At 37.4% G+C, this 21,009-nt stretch overlaps 1 protein-coding gene across 4 annotated transcripts in view; it reads right to left on the reverse strand.

Moving 5' to 3' along the window:
• Positions 1-322: 322 nt before the first annotated feature.
• Positions 323-21,009, reverse strand: part of arhgef12a (Rho guanine nucleotide exchange factor (GEF) 12a) — a 73,811-nt gene continuing 53,124 nt past the window's right edge. For 3 of the 4 annotated variants that reach the window (XM_065281198.2, XM_065281201.2, XM_065281199.2), the window contains 14 exons: positions 18,661-18,786; positions 14,840-14,954; positions 13,443-13,543; positions 12,707-12,784; positions 12,371-12,446; positions 8,270-8,440; positions 7,928-8,021; positions 7,755-7,832; positions 7,596-7,666; positions 7,312-7,503; positions 4,051-4,251; positions 3,358-3,578; positions 1,237-1,312; positions 323-1,140 (listed from right to left, as the gene is read on the reverse strand). In XM_065281198.2, coding sequence (XP_065137270.1) covers positions 1,130-1,140; positions 1,237-1,312; positions 3,358-3,578; positions 4,051-4,251; positions 7,312-7,503; positions 7,596-7,666; positions 7,755-7,832; positions 7,928-8,021; positions 8,270-8,440; positions 12,371-12,446; positions 12,707-12,784; positions 13,443-13,543; positions 14,840-14,954; positions 18,661-18,786 — 1,611 coding nt within the window. In that variant the 3' untranslated portion in view covers positions 323-1,129. The remainder of the gene's footprint in view (positions 1,141-1,236; positions 1,313-3,357; positions 3,579-4,050; positions 4,252-7,311; positions 7,504-7,595; positions 7,667-7,754; positions 7,833-7,927; positions 8,022-8,269; positions 8,441-12,370; positions 12,447-12,706; positions 12,785-13,442; positions 13,544-14,839; positions 14,955-18,660; positions 18,787-21,009) is intronic. The other variant, XM_065281200.2, reaches the window with a different exon arrangement.

Consider the following 21,009-nt stretch of genomic DNA (forward strand, 5'->3'; position numbering starts at 1 on the left):
TGTTGTTTATGTACAGTAAAGGAGTTTTGATTATTTTAGTACTGCACTGCCATTGTATACATTTATGACAAATTTATGTATTTTGTGTACCATTCATAGAAAATATTTATCTTGTTTATGATGCAACAAGCTTGCGTGACATTTTATCCAGAATAAACATTTTTACATCAAATAACAGCATAATAAAAAAAACTTCTGAAATGGGAAGTAGAAGTTACATTTAAACAATGCATGCACTTATATAGTTAACAAACTTTAAACATTTTCTGCGTTTTTGTCTGCAGCACAAAATTACAATAATTAAATCCAAAGTGGTCAGTACAAAGATTTCATCATTATGATTTTATTTCCAGGTTTTGCATCAGCTTCCAATCTTGATGGATATAAATTCTTAGCTTTACACAGTCATCAAACTAAGGAGTAGCTGCAGACCAGGAGAGGCTGAGCTTCATCGACTCTTCATCTCAGCAGAAGGGTCTCATGGGCCGATGAATCAGTCTGGGGCTCTGAAAGGAATGTCTGAGAGCGGCCTTGAGGAAAACCACCTCTTCATCTACTGCTCGGGCTGAGTTTCCATGCAAGACTATGTAGAGGAGACTGAATCATAAAGCTTTTGTCCTGTTCAGTCATACCGAAGCCTACAGCAACAGGCAGCTTAAGAGTTTTAACAGGGCGATGCAAGCATGCAAGAAACTTGGAAAACACTAAAAAGAAAAATAAATATATACTGGGATTTAAAAAAAAAAAAAGATAAAACAAAACCATAATACATTAGTTAAAAAAAGTTTCCTTAGCTTTCTCATCTTGTGTTTATTACATATATATATATATATATATATATATAAAAACACACAGCTTTATACATTTTGGTATAGGTCTCTCTCTAGCTAGGACTGCTGGGAAAGGACTGGGCTGCCCAACGTTTGTTAGAATGACGACATGCTACAAGTCTGAGAGAAGACAGTCCATCTTTCCTAATTGACGAGCGCTGACAGAAGCGATAGGCCTTGTTAGAATATTTCCCTCATTTTTGGATGGAGGTGTTCAGCAGGAAGACAGGCTTATATGGAGAATGTTATTGATGGAAGCACTGCCCATTTCATCACAGGAGCCAGGAACTTCTGCCGCTTTATTTCTTATCTGCAGGAGAAATATGATGTAGATGGACCAATTGAAAAACGAGCCATCCGTGTAATGTTTGGGTACTTTTTTTTCATTTTTATAGTCAGCTGTTACCTCTGCTCTCATCTGTGTCTGTGCTGGACTCAAGTGACCTTTGGCGAATAAGATTGTAATACTTTGTTTCCATATCCTGAAATAGATTATCAATGTATTAGTTCAACAGTTTTCCTTTGAGTGATTTAAACTACTGCTGCACATTGAAAAACTACCTACTGTAGCTCAACTGGTACAACATTGTGATAGCATTTCAAAGGTTGTGGGTTGGATTCCCAGGTAACAGATTATAAAATGTATATATATTGAATGCACTGTAAATTGCTTTGGATAAACATGTCTGTCAAATGTATAAATGTTTATGTTAATGATTAATAACTGATTTCATACTTAATAGATTTGCTGGCTGACATTTTAAGAGGTCTAAACAACCATTGTTGTCATACACATTTAGTTGTCTTAGTGTTTAATGCATTTGACCTAAAACTAAAGAACTGCATTCATGTTATAGAAATGTGACCTTGGACCACAAAACCATAAGTCATAAGTAACACAAGTATATTTGTAGTAATAGCCAACAATATTATCAATTTTTATGCCAAAACCTCATTAGGTTGATTTAAGTTGCCCGCCAGCATTTTTATGATTTTCACAAAAGTTTCACAATATGCCTTCCTGGACAATTTTCTTTTATAAATATATAAGCATAGAAATATATAAAATAAAAGAACAGATCCTCTGCTTTCAAACAAAAAAACAAACCACCAAAACGGGGAAAAAACATTTCATCCTATTTTGATTTGTTCTCTTTTATCACCTCTCAAATATGGGTAGGTTTCTTAAAAAATAAAAAAATGTGTAAAGGAATTTTGTTAAGAGATCATATTCAGAATGATTATCAAAACATACACGGAGTTTAAAATGTTGTTCAATTATTTTTTGCTTCAGTTTTTTTTTATTGGGTAAGAGTGGGCATCTAGTGGATAATAGCGGAATTACAGATTACCGTAAAAACTCATCAGGAAAGCGTCATTGGCAGGAAAATGTTTTTTTCTTAAAGGTCACATTCTTTCTGATGCCATTTTTTAAACCCTAGTTAGTGTGTAATGTTGTCATAATAGCATAAATAATACCTGTAAAATGATAAAGCTCAAAGTTCACTGCCAGGCGATATATTTTCTTTAAAAGAATTCACTTTTCAAAGCCTACAGCGATCGTCCGGTTTGGACTACAGCCCTCTACTTCCTGCTTTAATGATGTCATTAGAACAGTTTTTTGACTAAACTCCGCCCACAGGAATACGTCAGTCGCCAGCTAAGCTAAAGGCAAGCTACGCTGCTATCCAATCACAACACACTAAACAATCTAACGTACACAATCAGAACTCGTTACGTATTTCAAAAGGAGGGACTTCATAGAACAAGGAAGACATCAGCCTGTTTTGAGGACAGTGAAAACAGCGCTATACAACACACAAAAAAGTAACATTTTATATTGTGCACTATAAACACAATACAAGCTTCAAAAATACAGAAAAAATGGGACCTTTAATTGACAAAATAACTCTTCAATGGTGGTGAAAGAGTTAAGTTAAGATTATGTTCCGTGAAGGTACTTAGTAAATTTCCTACCGTAAATTTATAAAAAATTACCGTATTTTTGGGACTATAAGTCGCATCAGTCAAAAATGCATTTAAAAGAGAAAAAAAACATTTATAAGTCGCACTGGACTATAGGTGACATTTATTTAGAAAATGATTTCACAAAAGCAAAAGAACAGACATTTCATCTGGAAAGGCAAGTTATTCAACTAAACAAAAGCACAGAACATCAGGCTGAATAGGTGTCCGTATATGTTAATGTAACATAAACAGTTATTTACATGATATATACAATAGCATACAGAATATACCTGGGAAGCTGAATAGGCTAAATCAAAACGACAAGCCAAATCAAGTTCAAAAAGGCCACAAAGTCATTCCAGATCACCATACATCAATAAAACGTTTATTTATTCCACTTTTAGATGATGTATCAAATCTCAATTTTCAAAACTTGACCCTTATGGTCACATTTATCAGTATGCGCGTTTTTAGGGATCGAACCCACAACCTTTGTGCTGCTAACACGATAAAGCAATCATATATTGCCCAGCCCAGAAAATGGTATGATCAGACTGACCTTGAGATGGTTGAGGTTGGCCTGCAGGCAGCGAAGATGCGACAAGACCTGTCTGCTTAGCCGAGACGTGCTGCCTGAAGAGGGCGAGGAAAACTTGAGGCTGATGCCCGAATCTGCAGCACAGCTGTGGGCCAAACTCGACTCCTTCCTGCCAACCTGAATATCATCATCGGTGCTGCTCTCACCCGAACCTCCGTACCCCTCCAGAACGAGGTAAGCTGCTACGGGACAAATATCAGCTACGTCAACCACCTTCCTTCAGTGTATGAGCTTTACATTCATAATGTTTGTGATTCATAATCGCTGCAAGTTAACAATGTTCAACTTTTGTGTCCTTCTTTGAACTTCATCAGGCAACTTGACAGTTTCTATTATTTCTTGGAAATGATTTACTTTATACCATTTTTTTAATGGTCTTTTTGTTCTTAATTAATAGAATAGTAGAAACGTGACATGAAACAATAAAGAAGAGTAGAAAATGAACTGAGCTGGATTCAACCTCGCCCACACGAGCATGTGACCTTTAGGCTACATCAAACAGCAGATAGTTTTCTATTTAATGAGGTTTTTTTTCTAATAAAGACACATACGTTAAAATAATCTCTCTACTAAGTCATGCCCGAACCTCTTTTAACAATCCAAGCCAATAGTTCCCCAAAACAAAACATGCTTTTGGGATAAAAACACACTCACCGTAGTCCTCTGGACACTCGTAGAAACCCGTGTCTCCGGAGATGTAGTCCTGAGCTCGGCTAGGGGTTCGAATCGAGCTGTGCTCCACTGGCGTTCGAAGCGATGTGGTCCTGAGGAGACGGCTGCCGGCCGATCGACCCAAACACCCGCCCTCGTCCTGAGCCATCAGCTGAGTCACCAGAACCTGCTTCAGCGCTGACACTAAAACAAAATCATTTCACAGAAAGAACAGAGCTAGTGAAAATCCAAGGAAGTAGACAGGCAATTATTAGAAAATTGTGACAGTTTTTGTGAAATCTAGGGTAAAGTCTCAATCTAATTATGAGATTAGGAGATTTGACTTCACATACTTTAAACTCTTTCCCCGCCATTGATGAGTTAAGTCGGCAATTAAGAGAAAATGCTTCCCTGCCAATGACGAGTTTTTCCGGCAATCAGTATTTCCGCTATTATCCATCAGGTGGCTTAAAACCTGGAAGTATTCCCTTAGGCAAACAGTTCAAACTCTGTGTATGTTTTGATGATCGCTCTGAATCTAGGGTGACCAGATGAGATTGACTGAAATCGGGACGGGGGGAAGACGTCACCGGGGAGGGGGGGGTGGTTTGCGGATAATCCAATAATAGTTTTATTTATTTATTTTATATAATAATAAAAGAGAATGAATTACAAACTGAACCAATCATATTAATAAGTACATATGCATATAAATGAATTTATATAACACGTAGGCTATAGAAGAATTATACTTCATACAATAATAGTTAGATCATCCAATAGTTTTCTTTATTTAATGTACTTATAAAAGACAATGAATTTCAAACAGAAGTTACTGAACCAATCATATTTTTATTAATATAAGTACATATGCATATACATTTATATAATACTTATAGAAGTAGTTTTTTTTAACACAGTGCCTCGCCCTCGACCAATCTGACCCCTTCACGCGACTGACTGTCACTGCCTGCACTTTCGACTGTCCTCGCGGCTGCTGTAACTTTCACTCTCTTAATCTACTCTACAAAACAAAAAGAGGACAAAAAGCTCATATTGTCTTTGTGCATATAGACGGATTAGATAAATTAATAGAAACAATACAACTTTAAATTCACCCTTGAGCTATAGCCTACCGAGGTTTTGGAGGCTCAACGCCAGCGGAGGTTTTAACTGCGGCCAGCACTCCCGTGCCATATCAGTGCATATCTTAATGCGCGCCTACAGCTTATATAAAAAACAAAGACGCTGCAGCCAATGAGCACCCGGCGGGGGCTGGCTGCAGGATGACTCAAACTCATCGCGCATGTTTTATCAGACAATAACTACTCAAGATTTTGCATCAGTATAATTTTTGGGGAAATTAGAGTAGGACTCGGGATTAAGATTTTGCTTCAGTATAATTTTCGGGACAATTAGAGCAGAATTCGGGATTCGGGACAGCAGCTTAGATTTCGGGACTGTCCCAAATTTTTCGGGACGTCTGGTCACCCTATCTGAATCTGATCTCTATCAAAAGTCCTTTAGAAAAACGCTATTATTTCGGCTTTTTGCTCACAATTTTGTATTTTTGAAGAAACCTACAAATATTTGAGAGATTATAAAAAGAGAACAATTGAAGGTAGGGTGAAACTTTATTTTTTGAAAGCAAATTTATATTTTCATTTGATATATTGTATGTTTATGTATTTACAGAAGAACATTTTCTGGATGGCATTAAACTTTAGTGAAAATCATAAATAATGCTGGCGCTGGCTGGCAACTTTTTTTAAAACGCTGGCGGGGAAAGAGTTAATATGAACCCTGTCATATTAAAGGACTTTTTTTAAGTGGACATATCATGAAAATCTGACTTTTTCTATGTTTAAGTGCTTTAATTGGGTCTCCAGTGCTTCTGACAACATAGAAAATGTGAAAAAGATCAACCCAGTAACTTAGTTTTGGTAAACCATTCTCGGCAAGCATGTGAAAAAATTGGCCATTTAAATTTTGCTCCCCTTGTGATGTCAGAAGGGGATAATACCGCCCCTTAATCTGCACTATCCAAACACAGCACTGTCATTTAGTGCAGAGATCAGCTCATTTGCATTTTAAAGGACACACCCAAAACGGCACATTTTTGCTCACACCTACAAAGTGGCAATTTTAACATGTTATAATAAATTATCTATATTTTGAACTAGAACTTCACATACATACTCTGAGGACACCAAAGATTTATTTGACATCTTAAGTCTTGTGAAATGTCCCCAGAGTGCGTATGTGAAGTTTTAGCTCAAAATACCATATAGTTTATTATAACATGTTAACATTGCCACGTTGCAGGTGCGAGCAAAAATTTGCTGTTTTTGGGTGTGTCCTTTAAAATGCACATAATATGATGAAATGCAAACACTGATCGCCATGATAGTGGGTTGTTAAAATTGAAACTCAATTGTGCTGTCAATTATTATTTCTCTCTCTCTCTCTCTCTCTCTCTCACTCTCTGCAAATGTTAGTGCCGAGCATGGATAGTGCAGATTAAGGAGGCAATATTATTGTAATTATCTGTTTTGTGACATATCGAGAAATCGAAATTGCAGAGAATAGTTTACCAAAACTAAGTTGCTAGGTTGGTCATTTCCACATTTTCTAGATTGATAGAAACACTGGGGACCCAATTATAGCCCTTAAACATGAAAAAAGTCAGATTTTCATGATATGACCTAATTAAGCATATCAAGTTATATTTTCACAGAATGTTCTTTACATTATGTAGTATGGTTTTATATAGAAAACAGTAAATGACTTCAACTGGGTTTTCACAAACAGTGTCATAATTCAGCATAAAACAATCAGTCTAAACTATTCAAGAGTTTTATTTGAAAATGCAAATGTGGCAAACTTTGCACATTAGTTTATTTCAGCAGAACACAATGCCTTTGGTAAGCACAAGATAATACAGGTCTTCTATTGTTAGATACTAAACTAATTAAAGACACTTGGAAAAGAAATGTCTCTAAAGTATTTTAATTAATACAGGCGGTCATTCTTTAGACCTGGCGAGCCATTAAGGCAACTCCTGCCTGCCATCCACACCAGAAAAATGCCAAAACAAATGCTCACCCTAATTACATAATCTGGCATTGTTAAAATATCTGCCAAGTGCAGGGGAGAGTTATGTGAAATAGAGCGAAATAAAATCCGCTCATTGCTAGACTTCAACGTCTTCACGTCATTTTCCTCAAGTTTGTAAGCTAATGCAGTGTAGAAATGATGTCTTACGGGTTCTCAAAGCCTCTTCTGCTTTAGATGAACAGGTGATGGGATCTGCGTCCCTGCCGTTTAACAGTTCAGAGTCCAGATATGAGCCGTCTCTGCCAGCCCTTTGGATTTGGACCCGGTCCTCTTCTCCAGGGCTACAGTCAGGAATGCAATCCCGCAGGGCCGCCGATGGGGAAAAATCACTGTCTTTCTCTAAGAGGAGATGATGAAGGGTCGAGTTAGTGGGTATGGTGCCAATCAACTCGCTTTTATATTCAGAATAACGAAGACGTGTGCATGGCTACCTGTCGACTGAGCACTTCCAGTGGAGATGCGGTCAGATGCTTTGCTCAACTCGATACCGTCTCTGTCGCCACTACAATGCAGATAAACAGGTATATAATGTACCAGGCATAGTGAATTGGCAATAAAAAAATGAATCTGAGGTTATTGAATTAACTTACTCGTTTTGAGGTAAAAGTATGACGCTGTCTCCTTTGGCCTTTACGACATCTACCCTCTGACTGATCTGTCGCTGCCACCTGATGTAACCGGAGACATGACATACAAACTGAAATGGGGTCTGTGAATGAGATCAGACAGACAGATAGCTGGAAGAAAGGGTTCAAGTACTTACATTCTCTGATCGGTCACCGTTTGGCCCATCAGCTCGTAGATCTGAGCTCCGTTTTCCGACATGGAGATCACAAAGAATGACCTGTTGTCTTTGTCTTTGGGAGAGCAGAGTATATGAGCGTACACAGTGCAGTTTTTTGTTAGTTTCCCATAATCTTATTTCATGTCAAGGAATTTAGTAAATTACATTGATCGACAACTTACAATGTTAATAACGTTCAGATAATGTCATGGCTAATAATTATTTTGCTATGGATTGAACACAAGCAAGGAAAAATAGAAAACCTAGAGTTGTTTAAAAACACTTTGTATGTACTGTATGAAAGTGAAGACAGAGCCTTACCTGTCGCCACTGATCGCACACCGAGAACAGTGCTGAGCTTGATGATAGGACTGAAGATGTGTTTGGTGTCTGCGGTTCCTGCCAGGTTCTTACTGTGACATTTGAGGATAAGACGCTCGTCCTGCTTCTGCAGAAGTACCAGGATGTCTTCCAGGAGTAAAGTATGCAACTCTGATACACACAACAAAATCATAAAACCAATATCATCATAAAGCTCTTGGTAAGGAATATGCAGTGACTAGATACAATCTAACTAGATATTAGACGCAAGTCAGACTTAAAGGATTTGTTTTAAAGCCAGCAAACTTTTAAAGCTTTTTCCTAAAAAGAGGTTTGTTAGGACAGTTTGCCTGCGGTTTTGTTGAAGATGATGTTCAGTTAAAATGATCCGTTCGCTTCATATGACCTCAATATTCATCAGATGCCGCAGGGATTCTTTTTGCATTGTCTGTATCTTTCTTTTAAATAGATTGCACCTGTGAACTTGCACTTTATGATTCACGATTTTAGCTTAAAATGTTCTTTACTGTTTGTTCTACTAAAGATAAAAGTTGCCTACAACTTGGATGGCCTGAGGGTGAATAAATTAACAGCAAACTTTCATAATTGGGTGAACTATTTGCTTTAAAATAAAAAAAATATCAATATCTTCACTGATTCTACTTGGTTGGACGTCTTCATATGAAGAGTTTAGATGCAAAACCCTGTAAGTGCATGTTTTCTTGTAAATGAGCATTAGTCAGTGACTGAAATGCCTTATTTTCCAAAATGTCACTTTTATTGATACTTATTACACGGCTCTCTGGAATGCTTGGTTCTGATTGGTCAGTTGAGACATTTGCAGGTTCGTTCTTTTCAAATAATAACCGCTCCAAAGTAATAACGCATAGCCGGTACTACTTGTACGATTAAAATCGCTCCGCGCCAATAAAGATTACTGTGTTTGGCGCCATCTTGTGACAAACACTGGACAACCGCAATGAAGAATGGAATATTTTGACATTAATTTTAACATGTACGGAAAAAAACAAAACATTTAAACAGTGGATAGAAGAACGAACAACGACAAGACACAGAGAGCTTACTGAGACTGAACTTGACAAAATAGAGCATAACAGCTACGAAGCCAACACACAAAAAAATACAGAATAGGCATTAAAACTTCTCAAAGACTGGTTAAAGAGAAAAAAATGGAGACAGACAAGTATGAAGCAGAGGATCTTAATAAGGTATTACGATCATTTTATGCATCTGTGCAAAGTTTCACGGAAGGATAAAAATGTTAATTTAAAACAAATATGCCAATAAAATGTTTCAAATTCATATTCATGTCCACTTTTTTTTCTTCTGTGGCAAGTAGCAGTGTAATAAACGGGATAATGTAGAGGCAGCTGGTAGTTATCGGGAAATAAGCCCCTTCAGTGTGATACAAGACCCTCCGCTTCGTGTCGGGTCCTGATCACACTGTCGGGGCTTATTTCCCGATAACTACCGGCTGCCTCTACATTATCCCTTACATAACAAATTGACTTATGGAAAAAACCCTAAACGCATGCAAGCTTTTTTTAGCAAAGTAAACAGTTGCAAAATCACTGAAGATGCAGCTAAAATATTGCAAATTATCAAAGTCATAGGGGCGCTGTGATTCATCTTACTGCCACATTTGTTTTGTATTCAGGACCAAGTACTCACAAGGGACTGCAAGTTTGAATGATGCATGATCGTTTTGCACATTGTTATTCGTCCAACTCATCTTTTGTGCACTTAAAGGACTTTGCTGAAAAAGCATTTTCTGAAAGGCCTGATCACGGAATTAAGCAGATTTTAAGTGAAGGTATTTGATGAACACATAATAGACCTTTTGCGTGTTTGCAAACAGAGATGACTTTTTTTGTGGGCGGAGCCCAACTGGTGGCAGAAAGTGAATGCTTCTCAATAGCTGTGTGAAGTGTTTTAGCATTAAACTGTGATTTTTATGGATCCGGTGTTCTGTAGAAGTCTGTTTCCCCTATATTTATCTTAAGTGTAATGTTTCTTATGACGTTTTCACCAAGTTACGTTTATTTTTTAAATAAATTAAAAGTTTAAATGGCTTGGCTACTAATTGTGTGCATGTATGTAATGTATATGTATTGTTTTTTATTGGTAAATCAATTATTTTTATAGTATGAATCGCTGATGTACTTATAAGAGCAATATCATGTATTCTGTATAATATCATGTATTAAATATTTCATAATTTTCCTGTTTTCAATTTCTTCCTTATATTTATAGCCTACGTGTTTGTTCTAAAACTATTTTGTTTACATACAAATTAATTTGTATAGGCCTGTTTATATATTATTAACACTTTACATCGTGTGTGTGTGTGTGTGTGTGTGTGTGTGTGTGTGTGTGTGTGTGCTATGTTTATATATTTATTAGTAAACATCATAATTTAGAACAAACAGGAAGAAGACATAGGCTAAGATATAAGGTAAAAAGAAGTAATAGAAAACTGAAAAAATACGAAAACTTTAATAAATGGTAATATTATTGATATTATGAACTCATTCAAATCTTTAATCTTTCTAAATAAATTATAAACGTAACGTGATGAAAACGCTATAAGAAACACATAGAGGGATCAGACTTCGACAGAACACCGGATATCTTCTCTAATTATTTTCTATTCAAATTATTAAAAGATTTTCAGATGATTTCATCACTCCAGTCTGTCCGGTTGAGGACTTTTATTGCAACCATAAACACCTACGTTTATCTTCAAATGGTGTCTTCGACGACGGTATACTACAAAAATTAAGGTCCTCTATTTTGGCATTCCTACTCTGACACTCAACAGCACAACAAAACATTTTCTAGTTAGTTATATTGTTCGTTTCACTCGTGTCTCATTCATTTCCACTGTTTTTCTGCCACCACATGCGCGCGTGACGTAACTGTGACCTCGACTCGCAAAAGGTCTATACTTGCCGAATTAACATTCGGTTAATATCATAATTTCTAGGGATGCCCCGAATGTTGGGCAACCTTAATTATTAGGCCGAAAATAGAAAAAAAGCAGCACTTGTTCGGTAACCGAATAAATTTTACTGAACAAAGAGGTCTTTTGATGATGTGATCAAACGGTAAACAGCGCAGAGTGATACTGTAGATGCGCAAATGCAGCAAACATGTTGGTAAGCATTTTAAAGTGTCTGAGAAAGAGGCGAAAATATACAGCACTACAAGTTTCTTTATCATTTAAAATCAAGACACCTTGAACACCACGCAGTGTATGAAAAACACACGGCAGCAATCCTGAGTATTTGTCTGCTGAATGAACAAGCATGGAGAACGAGAGGCTTTAGCTCCTCATCTCATGTCATAGAACGACGAAGAGCATCAGCAGTATGTAATAAAAACTTCATAAAACCAGTTAAGTCCTACAATGACAAACACGCTTATACTAAATGAGAAAAAAAAGTTTTTTAACAATAAGCTTTTTGTTAAGCGCTTTTTTCTCTGTCATCTCCTGTCAATCTTGCCACCGTCTCTCTCTTTGCGCGTGCATGACTGTGCATGCAGGTGCATGTCTGCTCCTCAACATACAGTACAGTGCTGCATAAAAGCATTGTTGCAAGTTTCTTGAGAAATAGTAATGAATAGGTTATTAACATTTTGCGCTGGAATAGAAGATCGGATTAAAATCTGTTTAGCCAAAACTTATTTATATGGTCGAATGTAAATTTTAACAAGTCTACCTATAGCTATCTCTGAGAAGTGACCAGGTGTAAGGCACTGTAATGACTGCTGGAATGTTAATAAAAGTAATTGTTAAATAATGTGAAATAAATGGACATTCTGAAAATGTAAATTGTGCAATGCTGAGGATATATTTGGCAAAATAATTAGGAAAATTAAGAAAAAAATTGTTCAGTTGTTTGGTATTCGGCTGAATCTTTCTTTTTATTCGGCTTTTGCCAAGAATTTTCCTTTCAGTGCACCCCTAATCATCTCATTTTTGACAAAGGTGGTGTTTAGTGGCTTTTGGATCTGAGCTCATCATATCTTACACAGTGAAACACATACACTCTACTGTGTCTGCAAGCAGTGTCTTACCAATAGTTTTGTCTTTGTTAACTTTCCAGGACAGAGGACCCTCATGTACCATCTTCCGTTTAGTGACATCCAAAGTCTGAAAATGGAAAATGACAACCAATTTATTTTACAGGCCACAAACAACCAGTTGCGCACATAACATAAAATATGCAATGTCGTGTTGTTATTCAGAGGTTTAGACTGAGTCATCTTGACGTTGCCCTTATAAAAACCACATCGGATATAATCATTTTGATTGGTTGATCTGCATGACAGGAAGCGCTCATGTCCTGCACCATAACTCAAGTACAGTACAGTCTGCCAAGACAGCAAATAAGTTAGATGATTAGGACTAACCTTGAACTCTGAGATCATTGGGTTCTCGCTCTGCTTTAGAGAAGAGAGGTCCAGTCGTCGCTGGTAGTCCTCCAGTCTCTGTCAGAGATATAAAAAATAAATTTATGCAGCAGAATCTATTAACATTCAACTTCTCCTCAACCTCTTGCCATCATTTAATGATTCTCTGTGAGAAGTCACCAAGAAAATGTAATAGCCTTAAAGGTGATGTGTGTAATTCTTTCAATGGTAAAATACGTTCTCCTCTCCCAGTGAAATGTGTGGAGTTAGCTAAAGGCAAGCCATTGACAGGATGATTTTTTTTAAATGGGAAACATTTCTGTTTTAAACAACATTAAATGTGAATTTGAGTATTAAGTCATTTTTTAAATTCAGTTTGGTGGAGCAGAGCAGAATATCCACACTTCACTCTTAACTTTATAGGCAATAAAGATGCTGGAAAAGATTGAATTTTCTCAGCTAGCGCCTTTTAAACATTTATTAATTTTCTTATAAACCATCTCAGGCAGTTTACAGAAGGTTGGATCCTCTCTATTACCCCACCAACAGCAGTTCAGGATGATGTAAGACTTCTCAGGCGCTTTTCAACCAATAGACTGATACTGACAATCATTAAGTTCTGGTTTCCCAGTGCAACCTTCCTTAAAGCTGACCTGAGGCTATGAAGTATGCCTACCTCAGCTTGTCTGCTAAGCGGGGGAAAGAGTGGCAGCTGAATCGAGTCGAACCCGCTTACCTGTTTGTTCTCGGACTCCTTCACGGACTGGTTGACATGGTTGAGAATCTTTCGACAGCATTCGGCCGCTCGTCTCACTTTGTCTCTCTCCTCCGAGTCATCTGTTAGTAAGGACACAAGTAAGTGAAGATACCGAATGTACATTTGCAGACGCTATCAGATAATGGTGTCACGGATTAAAAAACTTCGAATTAAAAAATGGAATCGTCGATGCTGCCACGCCTCCATGTCACGTCCGGTCGGCTTGCCAAGGGGGGAAAAAAACACGTGCTGCGAGTCAACCTCATCTAACTTAGCTAGCTACAGCCAGTTAAAAGATATCATGGCAGATGCAAGAGACACAACGCAAGCTGCTCTTTACATGGAAAACAAAAAACAGCAAGCGCCTACCGCCTTCAGCTGAACTCAATCATGCACAGCTGAGCGTAATCTGATCGGTCGTTTCTCTGAACTGAGATCTGTTTAAGTTTCACAACAACTTATTTCAGTTGCTTAGGAGTTATGAAAACAGCATTTAAACATGACTTATTGGGGTATAATCTCACAATCTTGTCTGACGGTAATAAAAGCGCATTTTTAAGGTGCAAATTACTGACAGGAATGTTCATCTGACAGGAAGTTTTGTTTTATCAGGTATGTGCGTGTACCATATTTTCCCACTGGCAGCACGACTAATATGGCAGGGCATCTTCTCCGGGTTCAAGGTCAGATATTATATTTCATAAAAGTCTAGTCGAAAAATGGCATAGCATTTTTTGTGCTCCGAAAAAATAAAAGTAAAAATCGAGAATTGCATTGAATCGTGACCCTAGAATCGGAAATTTAATCGAATCGAGGATTTGGAAAATCGTGACACCCCTACTATCAGATCCATAAAAACATCCTGGCCAGCTAAATGCCCTCTATTTTCTGCCTGCCACAGAGACTACAGCCAAGATGAATATGAAAGAAATCACCTCTGTCTTAATCTGTAGTTATATTTTACATTTATTGCCTTTCTTTGAAAGGCCAAGAGAGCCACTGTTTAACAGATCTGCCAAATAATGTGTGAAACGCTGCGAAAGTGTGCAGGATCCCCTTTATAACAATTGAGAATAATAATTAGGATTTAAGATCTGCCATAGCTCTACTTTAGGTGGTGTCTGGCTAATGGTTGGTGTCTGGCCAGAATTCTCTCTCTCTCTTTAAAAGGCAAACGCAGACACGTGGCTCTTTTACATAAAGTACTGAAAAGTACCATGTGATCAGACCCTTACGGTTTGTCAGCACTACATTGACCACAAACTAGACGCAAGTCGCACGGGTATATTTAAAAAAAAAAAAAAAGATTTAATAAAAAACCATACTGGTCAACCAGTAAAAGACTGGTGTGCATGGAAAAGGTGCAAGGGGAATACCTGTGTACTTGGCAATGTTGTCCATCAATAAAGGGTACTTGGTAAACCTCTGCATCTCCGCAGGGATGATGTCCTTCAGTTGTAGTCTTCGACACAGTCGATTGCTTTCAGCCTCCTGTGGATAACATGAAATTGAGGAGAACAGTGCATGCAAATATTTGAAATCCTCTTTAATCTAAAGCAAATTTCCCTTTCATCAGCAATCTCAATTATGAACACCGTATCTTAGCCTGGATTGGGTCATATAGTCAGGAGAAAACCTTTCATTACAGTCCATCAGCTTGTGTTAGCAGTGCAAAGCGAATAGGTTCAAACCCCAGGGAATTAAAAAAATGTAAGGAGTGAATGCACTGTAAGTCGCTTTGGATAAAAAGCGTCTCTCAAATGCATAAACGTAATGTAATGAAATGTCAGCATGGTGGAGAGGATAAATGATTCATGTCTTGATAAACCAACTTGTGTAAACATACGTCTCGGACATGTGTATATAATTGGTTCCCTTTTTCACAAATATCTTGCACTTTGCATTAAACTACTTTTATTATTAATATGCTTGGTCAAAAAAAAAAAATCATACCGCTGCTTCCACTTATACACACACTGCAGGTATAGTACAGGGTAATACGACCCATTTTACATATTTATTGCACCTTTATGTTGTAGTGCTTACACACTGGTTTTCTCAATGGACAGATTAGTGTGGTTGTTTTCAATGAACACAGCACTGTTGAAAGGTTGTTAAATCTTGTGCCTAGCTCTCCATCTTCCCTGCACTTCCTTTTACAACATGATGAAAACAGCATGCTCCCTCAAGACTCAAAACAATCAGGTCTTGCTTACTGTAGGTTAATGTCCTCTTAACTTTAAAATAACCAAATCCTTCTGAACATCCTCAAATACAATCACATTCTTTTGTATGCGGTTTTCGCTCTGTCGATACCAATTATAGGCCAATATATCGCCACATCCATATTAAAACATTTGGCCTCCCAACTGACTGAAACATTTCAGCATAAATATCTATATTTTAAGGCATTCAAATTGTTTAGTTCCTATTTAGTTCCCATTGGCCAGAGGTGTCTTACCAGGACATTTACTCATGCCTCATCGAGTCAACAGGGAAGCCAGTGAATGATTTTACTTCGTATTTAAAATTTACTTCGTATTTATATACTATGTCTTTATATTTACAGTACTGAGTGCACTTTTCCGTCCAGCCATACAACTAGCCTTAGTGATATTTCCAGCAATCACTGGATAGCGTTGTTACACAAATTTGACGCTGGGAGAATGAAAGGGACATGTTTTTATATTAACCAAATTAATTAATGTATCTCTTGTGCTCTATGGCAGGCAGGGTGGACAGATAATTACTCAACATGTTTAACCCTCTGGGGTCTAAAAGGGGTTTTTAGGGCCCTGGGGAAGTTTTGACATGCACTGACATTTGTGCTTTTTTCAGTTGCTTGAAAACATATTAATGGCAAAAGTCTCATAACACTGTGTTCATCACAAACTGGGCTACAATATCATATAATCAACATGTATGTACACGTTTGTATTTTTGAGAGAAAAATGTTTATGCGTGGTTTTTGAAAAAGCTAAATTTTTAAGTCACTGATGTAACTCCACAAAACTCATTCTAAACATGTTTTCCCAAGACTTTTAAAAACTGGATCTAGTAGTCTAGAGTTTTTTCTTCAAAATGATGTGAAAATCATATGGCCTACTCATTCACATAAAGCAAGATATTGATTTACAATTTCTAAGACACTTTTGCTTGGGAAAGGCTGTATGCGTGGAGGCGGGAAAGCTCCTGAATAATCAGTGATTGACAGCTGAGAGACAAAAGAGTTGAATAATGAGCCACATAATGAGCCTTGTGGGGATGTTCAACAGGAATGTAACTTTCTCTGTAGTAAAACCACGATAAGGTTTACTTTTCAATACAATGTAAACACACACACACACACACACACACACACACACACACACACACACACACATATACATATATCTATTGAAATATTTTCTATTAATTTCACAAGTATAAGTTACCTTTGAAAAACCATAGTAGCCTAATCATGGTAAAGGTACTGTTTGGCCATCGTAAAGTGAACACAGGGTTTGTGTTTGGTTGGCCAGCGAGAGGTTTACTTTTGTGCAGTAAAAAGCTCAAAAGAACAACTGCCTATCGTTGTCTGGACTCTTATTTGTGTTTTTGTAATCATTAGAAACACAACAAGGGACACGCGTGATAAACTTATCAATGTTTGTTTACAGCCGCCGCCATTACCTCACGTGTTGATCATGAATGCAGTAAACGTGTGCACATGTGAGTGATCCTGTGTTTAATAAACTTGCTGTGCGGAGATATGCGCTTAGACGCAACTAAATAAGGATTGTACTGTTTGCAATCGCATATTTTATAAGAATACCAAAAAGCGCGTCGAGTTTCCTGACTCGCTTGTTTTGCTGCGTCCCAAACCGCATACTTTCATACTATATAGTAGGCGAAAAGCACTACTTCTCGTACTCTTTGCCTACTATATAGCATGAAAGTAGGCGGTTTGGGACGCATCATTTGTGTATGTGCTTTCCCGTCGCGTCAACTGTTTGACGGAAGACAAAGAAAACACTCGCGTCTGGAGATACTGACACACATACGCAAGTAAATAAGGATTTAGATGTCATGTTTCGTGCAATCGGATGGAACAACAAGGAATGGAGAGACTGGATTGTGGATTTCGTATCCATTGACTGCAGGAGGCACGAGTCATGCATATGGATGTTTCTGCTCGTTCACTTCAATGGCGCGGGGGTGTGGCGATCTCATCTCATTACAGATAATGAGGTAACTGGAGAAATACGGTACTTCTCCTCCTTCTTATACAGTTTACACCGAATGACAATATCTGTTTTCAATATCACTTACATCATTTAAAAGGAGACATTCCAAGCATTATGTAGACATTTTCTTTTCTTTCTATGACAAGTATTCGTAAAGGTACAGTTCATTTTTCTGACGCGTTTCTGAAAGGACTTCATTGAGGGAGAGAGAACAAAACGCGAATCATGTTTATTTTCTTAATTTTGCGAAAAGCACAACATTCTGTTTTTAAAGGGAGTGGACAGAAAAAAAACTAGACCCTTTAACGTTTTAATGATGTATAAATCATATCTGTATGTCAAAAATCAGCAGAGTAATTTAAGTCTCTTTGCGGAGTGATTGAAAAATGAAGGGTTTGCGGCGCCTGCGCCGCCGTCGACCCCAGAGTGTTAATCTGAGTGAATTCTTAAGTTATTTTTGCATTCATAGTTTGTTTTCCCCAAAAAAGGGGCGGTGACGAAATTTACAGTCAAGTTCCCGGATGTGCTGGTAGTTTGTATGGTAATGATGTGTAATGGTAATGACGTGTTATGGTAATGAAGCTTTTTCAGACTCCAGGGGACTCCAATTGGCTTTGTTTAAGGTCATTTACTCAAGGGTTCACATACTTTTTCCACAAGCACTATGAGCTTTTTTGTTGTTCTCAATAAAGATATGAAAGAATCAAAATTTTGTGTAAATATTTTTAGACACATTATGTTTGTCAATACCCTTGACTTAGAAGATCAGATCACATTTTTTGACAAATTTATTCAGAAAACGATGACATTCCAAAAGGTTCACATAATTTTATCTTGCCACTGTATAAGCAAATCAGAATTTGCACAAATAAAGATACTGTGAAATATGCAAAAAATATGCCAGGATTCCTCAAAGTAAAGCACAGAAGAAAAAAACAGGGCAGCTGTCTTGAAGGAGAGTCTTGACCCACCTGCATAAAAGAAGTGAAACGCTGGTCCTTCTTCTGCCTGGATTTGATAAGCTCCAGGGCGAAGGGCTGGTTGCTGCAAAAAGTGCCCACTGCTTGCTTGATCTTCTCCTCCTCTCCACCACTGAACTAAAAAACAAACCAGGGAGATCAGGGCCACACAGCAGGAAGGCTGGCAGAATTACAGAGTGTCCATGGGTGGGTTGGACTACTAACACCCAAAGGAGGACTGCTAGCGCATGCATCAGGGTGATCACATGTCTTAAAAAAAAGATCTCATCTTTCAAGTGGATTGTAATATGTGTGGTGTTGTGGATTTTAAAATACCCCTTTAGTCCATAATTTCCCTTTAAACTTAGAATGACATATTTAACCTTCTAAGACCCGAGCTTTGGTTTGTCTTTTTTCAGATTTCTTCCAGCTATTTTGAGGTTAGGAAGAACCAATAAATAATAACCAAATATTTTTCTTTGAACATGAAGCAGTGTAATTGTCCATGTTTGTGTACAACAGGTTCCAGTTACACATAATTAATTATTATGAGGCAAACAACAACAAAAAAGGTTACAAATAATTTTTTGTGAAAATATTTTCTTCATTTTCTTCATTTAGTATACACATAATCATGAATATGTAAATTAGTTCCTGCCTTTAGTTATTCAAACCAGCTTAGGCTAAATGATCCATCAGTCAACACGTTGACATGATTGGTTAAAGCATGATTGTGATGTAGAAAACAGGCAGTTTTTAAACCGCATTTTCAAGAATGTCTTTGGTAAAATGCAGTTTTAAAATAATCAGCAATGCTGTTGACTGAAGAATTTGCACATGGTTTGTCTTAAAGCATATTAAAAACACCACACAGACATATAAACAACATTAAAAACCTGATTTTCACCACAGGGGGACTTCTGTGAGATGGTAATGATGTGTAATGGTAATGACGTGTTATGGTAATAAAGCTTTTTAATTTCAGGGCTTTAATTAGCCTACATACTTTAAGTCCAAATAGCTGGCAGTCAGTTAACTTCGACTGCTGTCAGAAACTGACTTTGCGAATTCAGATTTTCATACACTGGCTAGTTTCGTAAAGACAGCCAATAAAGCTACCGTCAGATTATCATAAATTTAATTACATTTCTGATCTTAAAACTGTCTGTCTGATGCCCTGGCAGACATCCTCTGTCACATTACTCTTTTTTATTACAAGCAAATGTAGCACCTAAGGTGAATGGGTGTCAGATTGCATGTTAGGAAGTTATGCCTTGTTAATACTTGACGCGTCCGTGAGTGCGTTGCGTGGCGAAAATTAAGGCATTGTGGAGTGGTTGTGTGTGTTGAGTTCGCAAGGCCCAATTTTGCATGGCGTGTGCACAGCTTTTTTTGTAACTGAGTGCATCAAACAATCCAAAAATGACCAACCTCGAGGCCAATTGTGTTTAATTTTGTTTAATGTTTAATAAAGACATATTCAAGAGATTGTTTTATTTATGTTCTTATATTTATATACAGACAGCAAGATGTGAGTATAAATAATACTTAACATTATTGAACTTCATATCATGAATCATTGAGACTGCATACACCACGGTTTCCCGCAGCACTTTGCAGTTCGGGTGGCCCGCCTAAGCTGGGAAACTCTACTGCCTTAACTAGGTCGACCCAAAAAAATAAATAAAAAATTCGCTGCACAAAAGGCCATCAAGTGCATCTCGGAGAATAGTGCGGACACGCTTCACACCGTGAGCGGGTACGCGCGCCACATGGCCGAAATTGTCCGTCAACTGTCTGGAGGATAGCCAGTTGATAAAACACGTGTCCGTGAGAACTGTAAGTGGACTTATGTTTAGGGGTTATTTAAGCCAGCCTGTTATTGTATTCGTCTATAGTTCTTGCAAATTTAAAGTTAGTTAGCTGTTGATTTTTGTTGTTTGAGCAACCTGTTAGCTAGGTTTCATGTGCCTGTTATTCAATATAATTGTTGAGCACTCTGCTCACGTTATTTATGTGCATTTACATGCTACAGTAGTTACACTCCTTTAAGATAATGTAATTAAAAGTGGGAAATAATAAATTTTTACCATTTTTGCGCCATCTATCATCGTTCACCAGACGTTCTACAAATCTGCTTCAGTTTGTGTTTATTAACCCTTTAGTTTCACTTCATCACGCAGCTATTTTCATTAGAGGTATCTGTTAAAAAGCTTTTATTCATTAATAATCTAGTATGTGTTCATTTTCTGTCATAACTTCTTCAAAATTAAGTTTTATTTGAGTGTTTAAAAAATTTTTTTCATCATGACGCCCCCTGGCCACGCCCATCTGCCCAACCCTCCCACCTTAACTAACTAA

The sequence above is a fragment of the Paramisgurnus dabryanus genome, chromosome 8 (genome assembly GCF_030506205.2).
Source record: "Paramisgurnus dabryanus chromosome 8, PD_genome_1.1, whole genome shotgun sequence".
Taxonomy (NCBI): Eukaryota; Metazoa; Chordata; class Actinopteri; order Cypriniformes; family Cobitidae; genus Paramisgurnus; species Paramisgurnus dabryanus.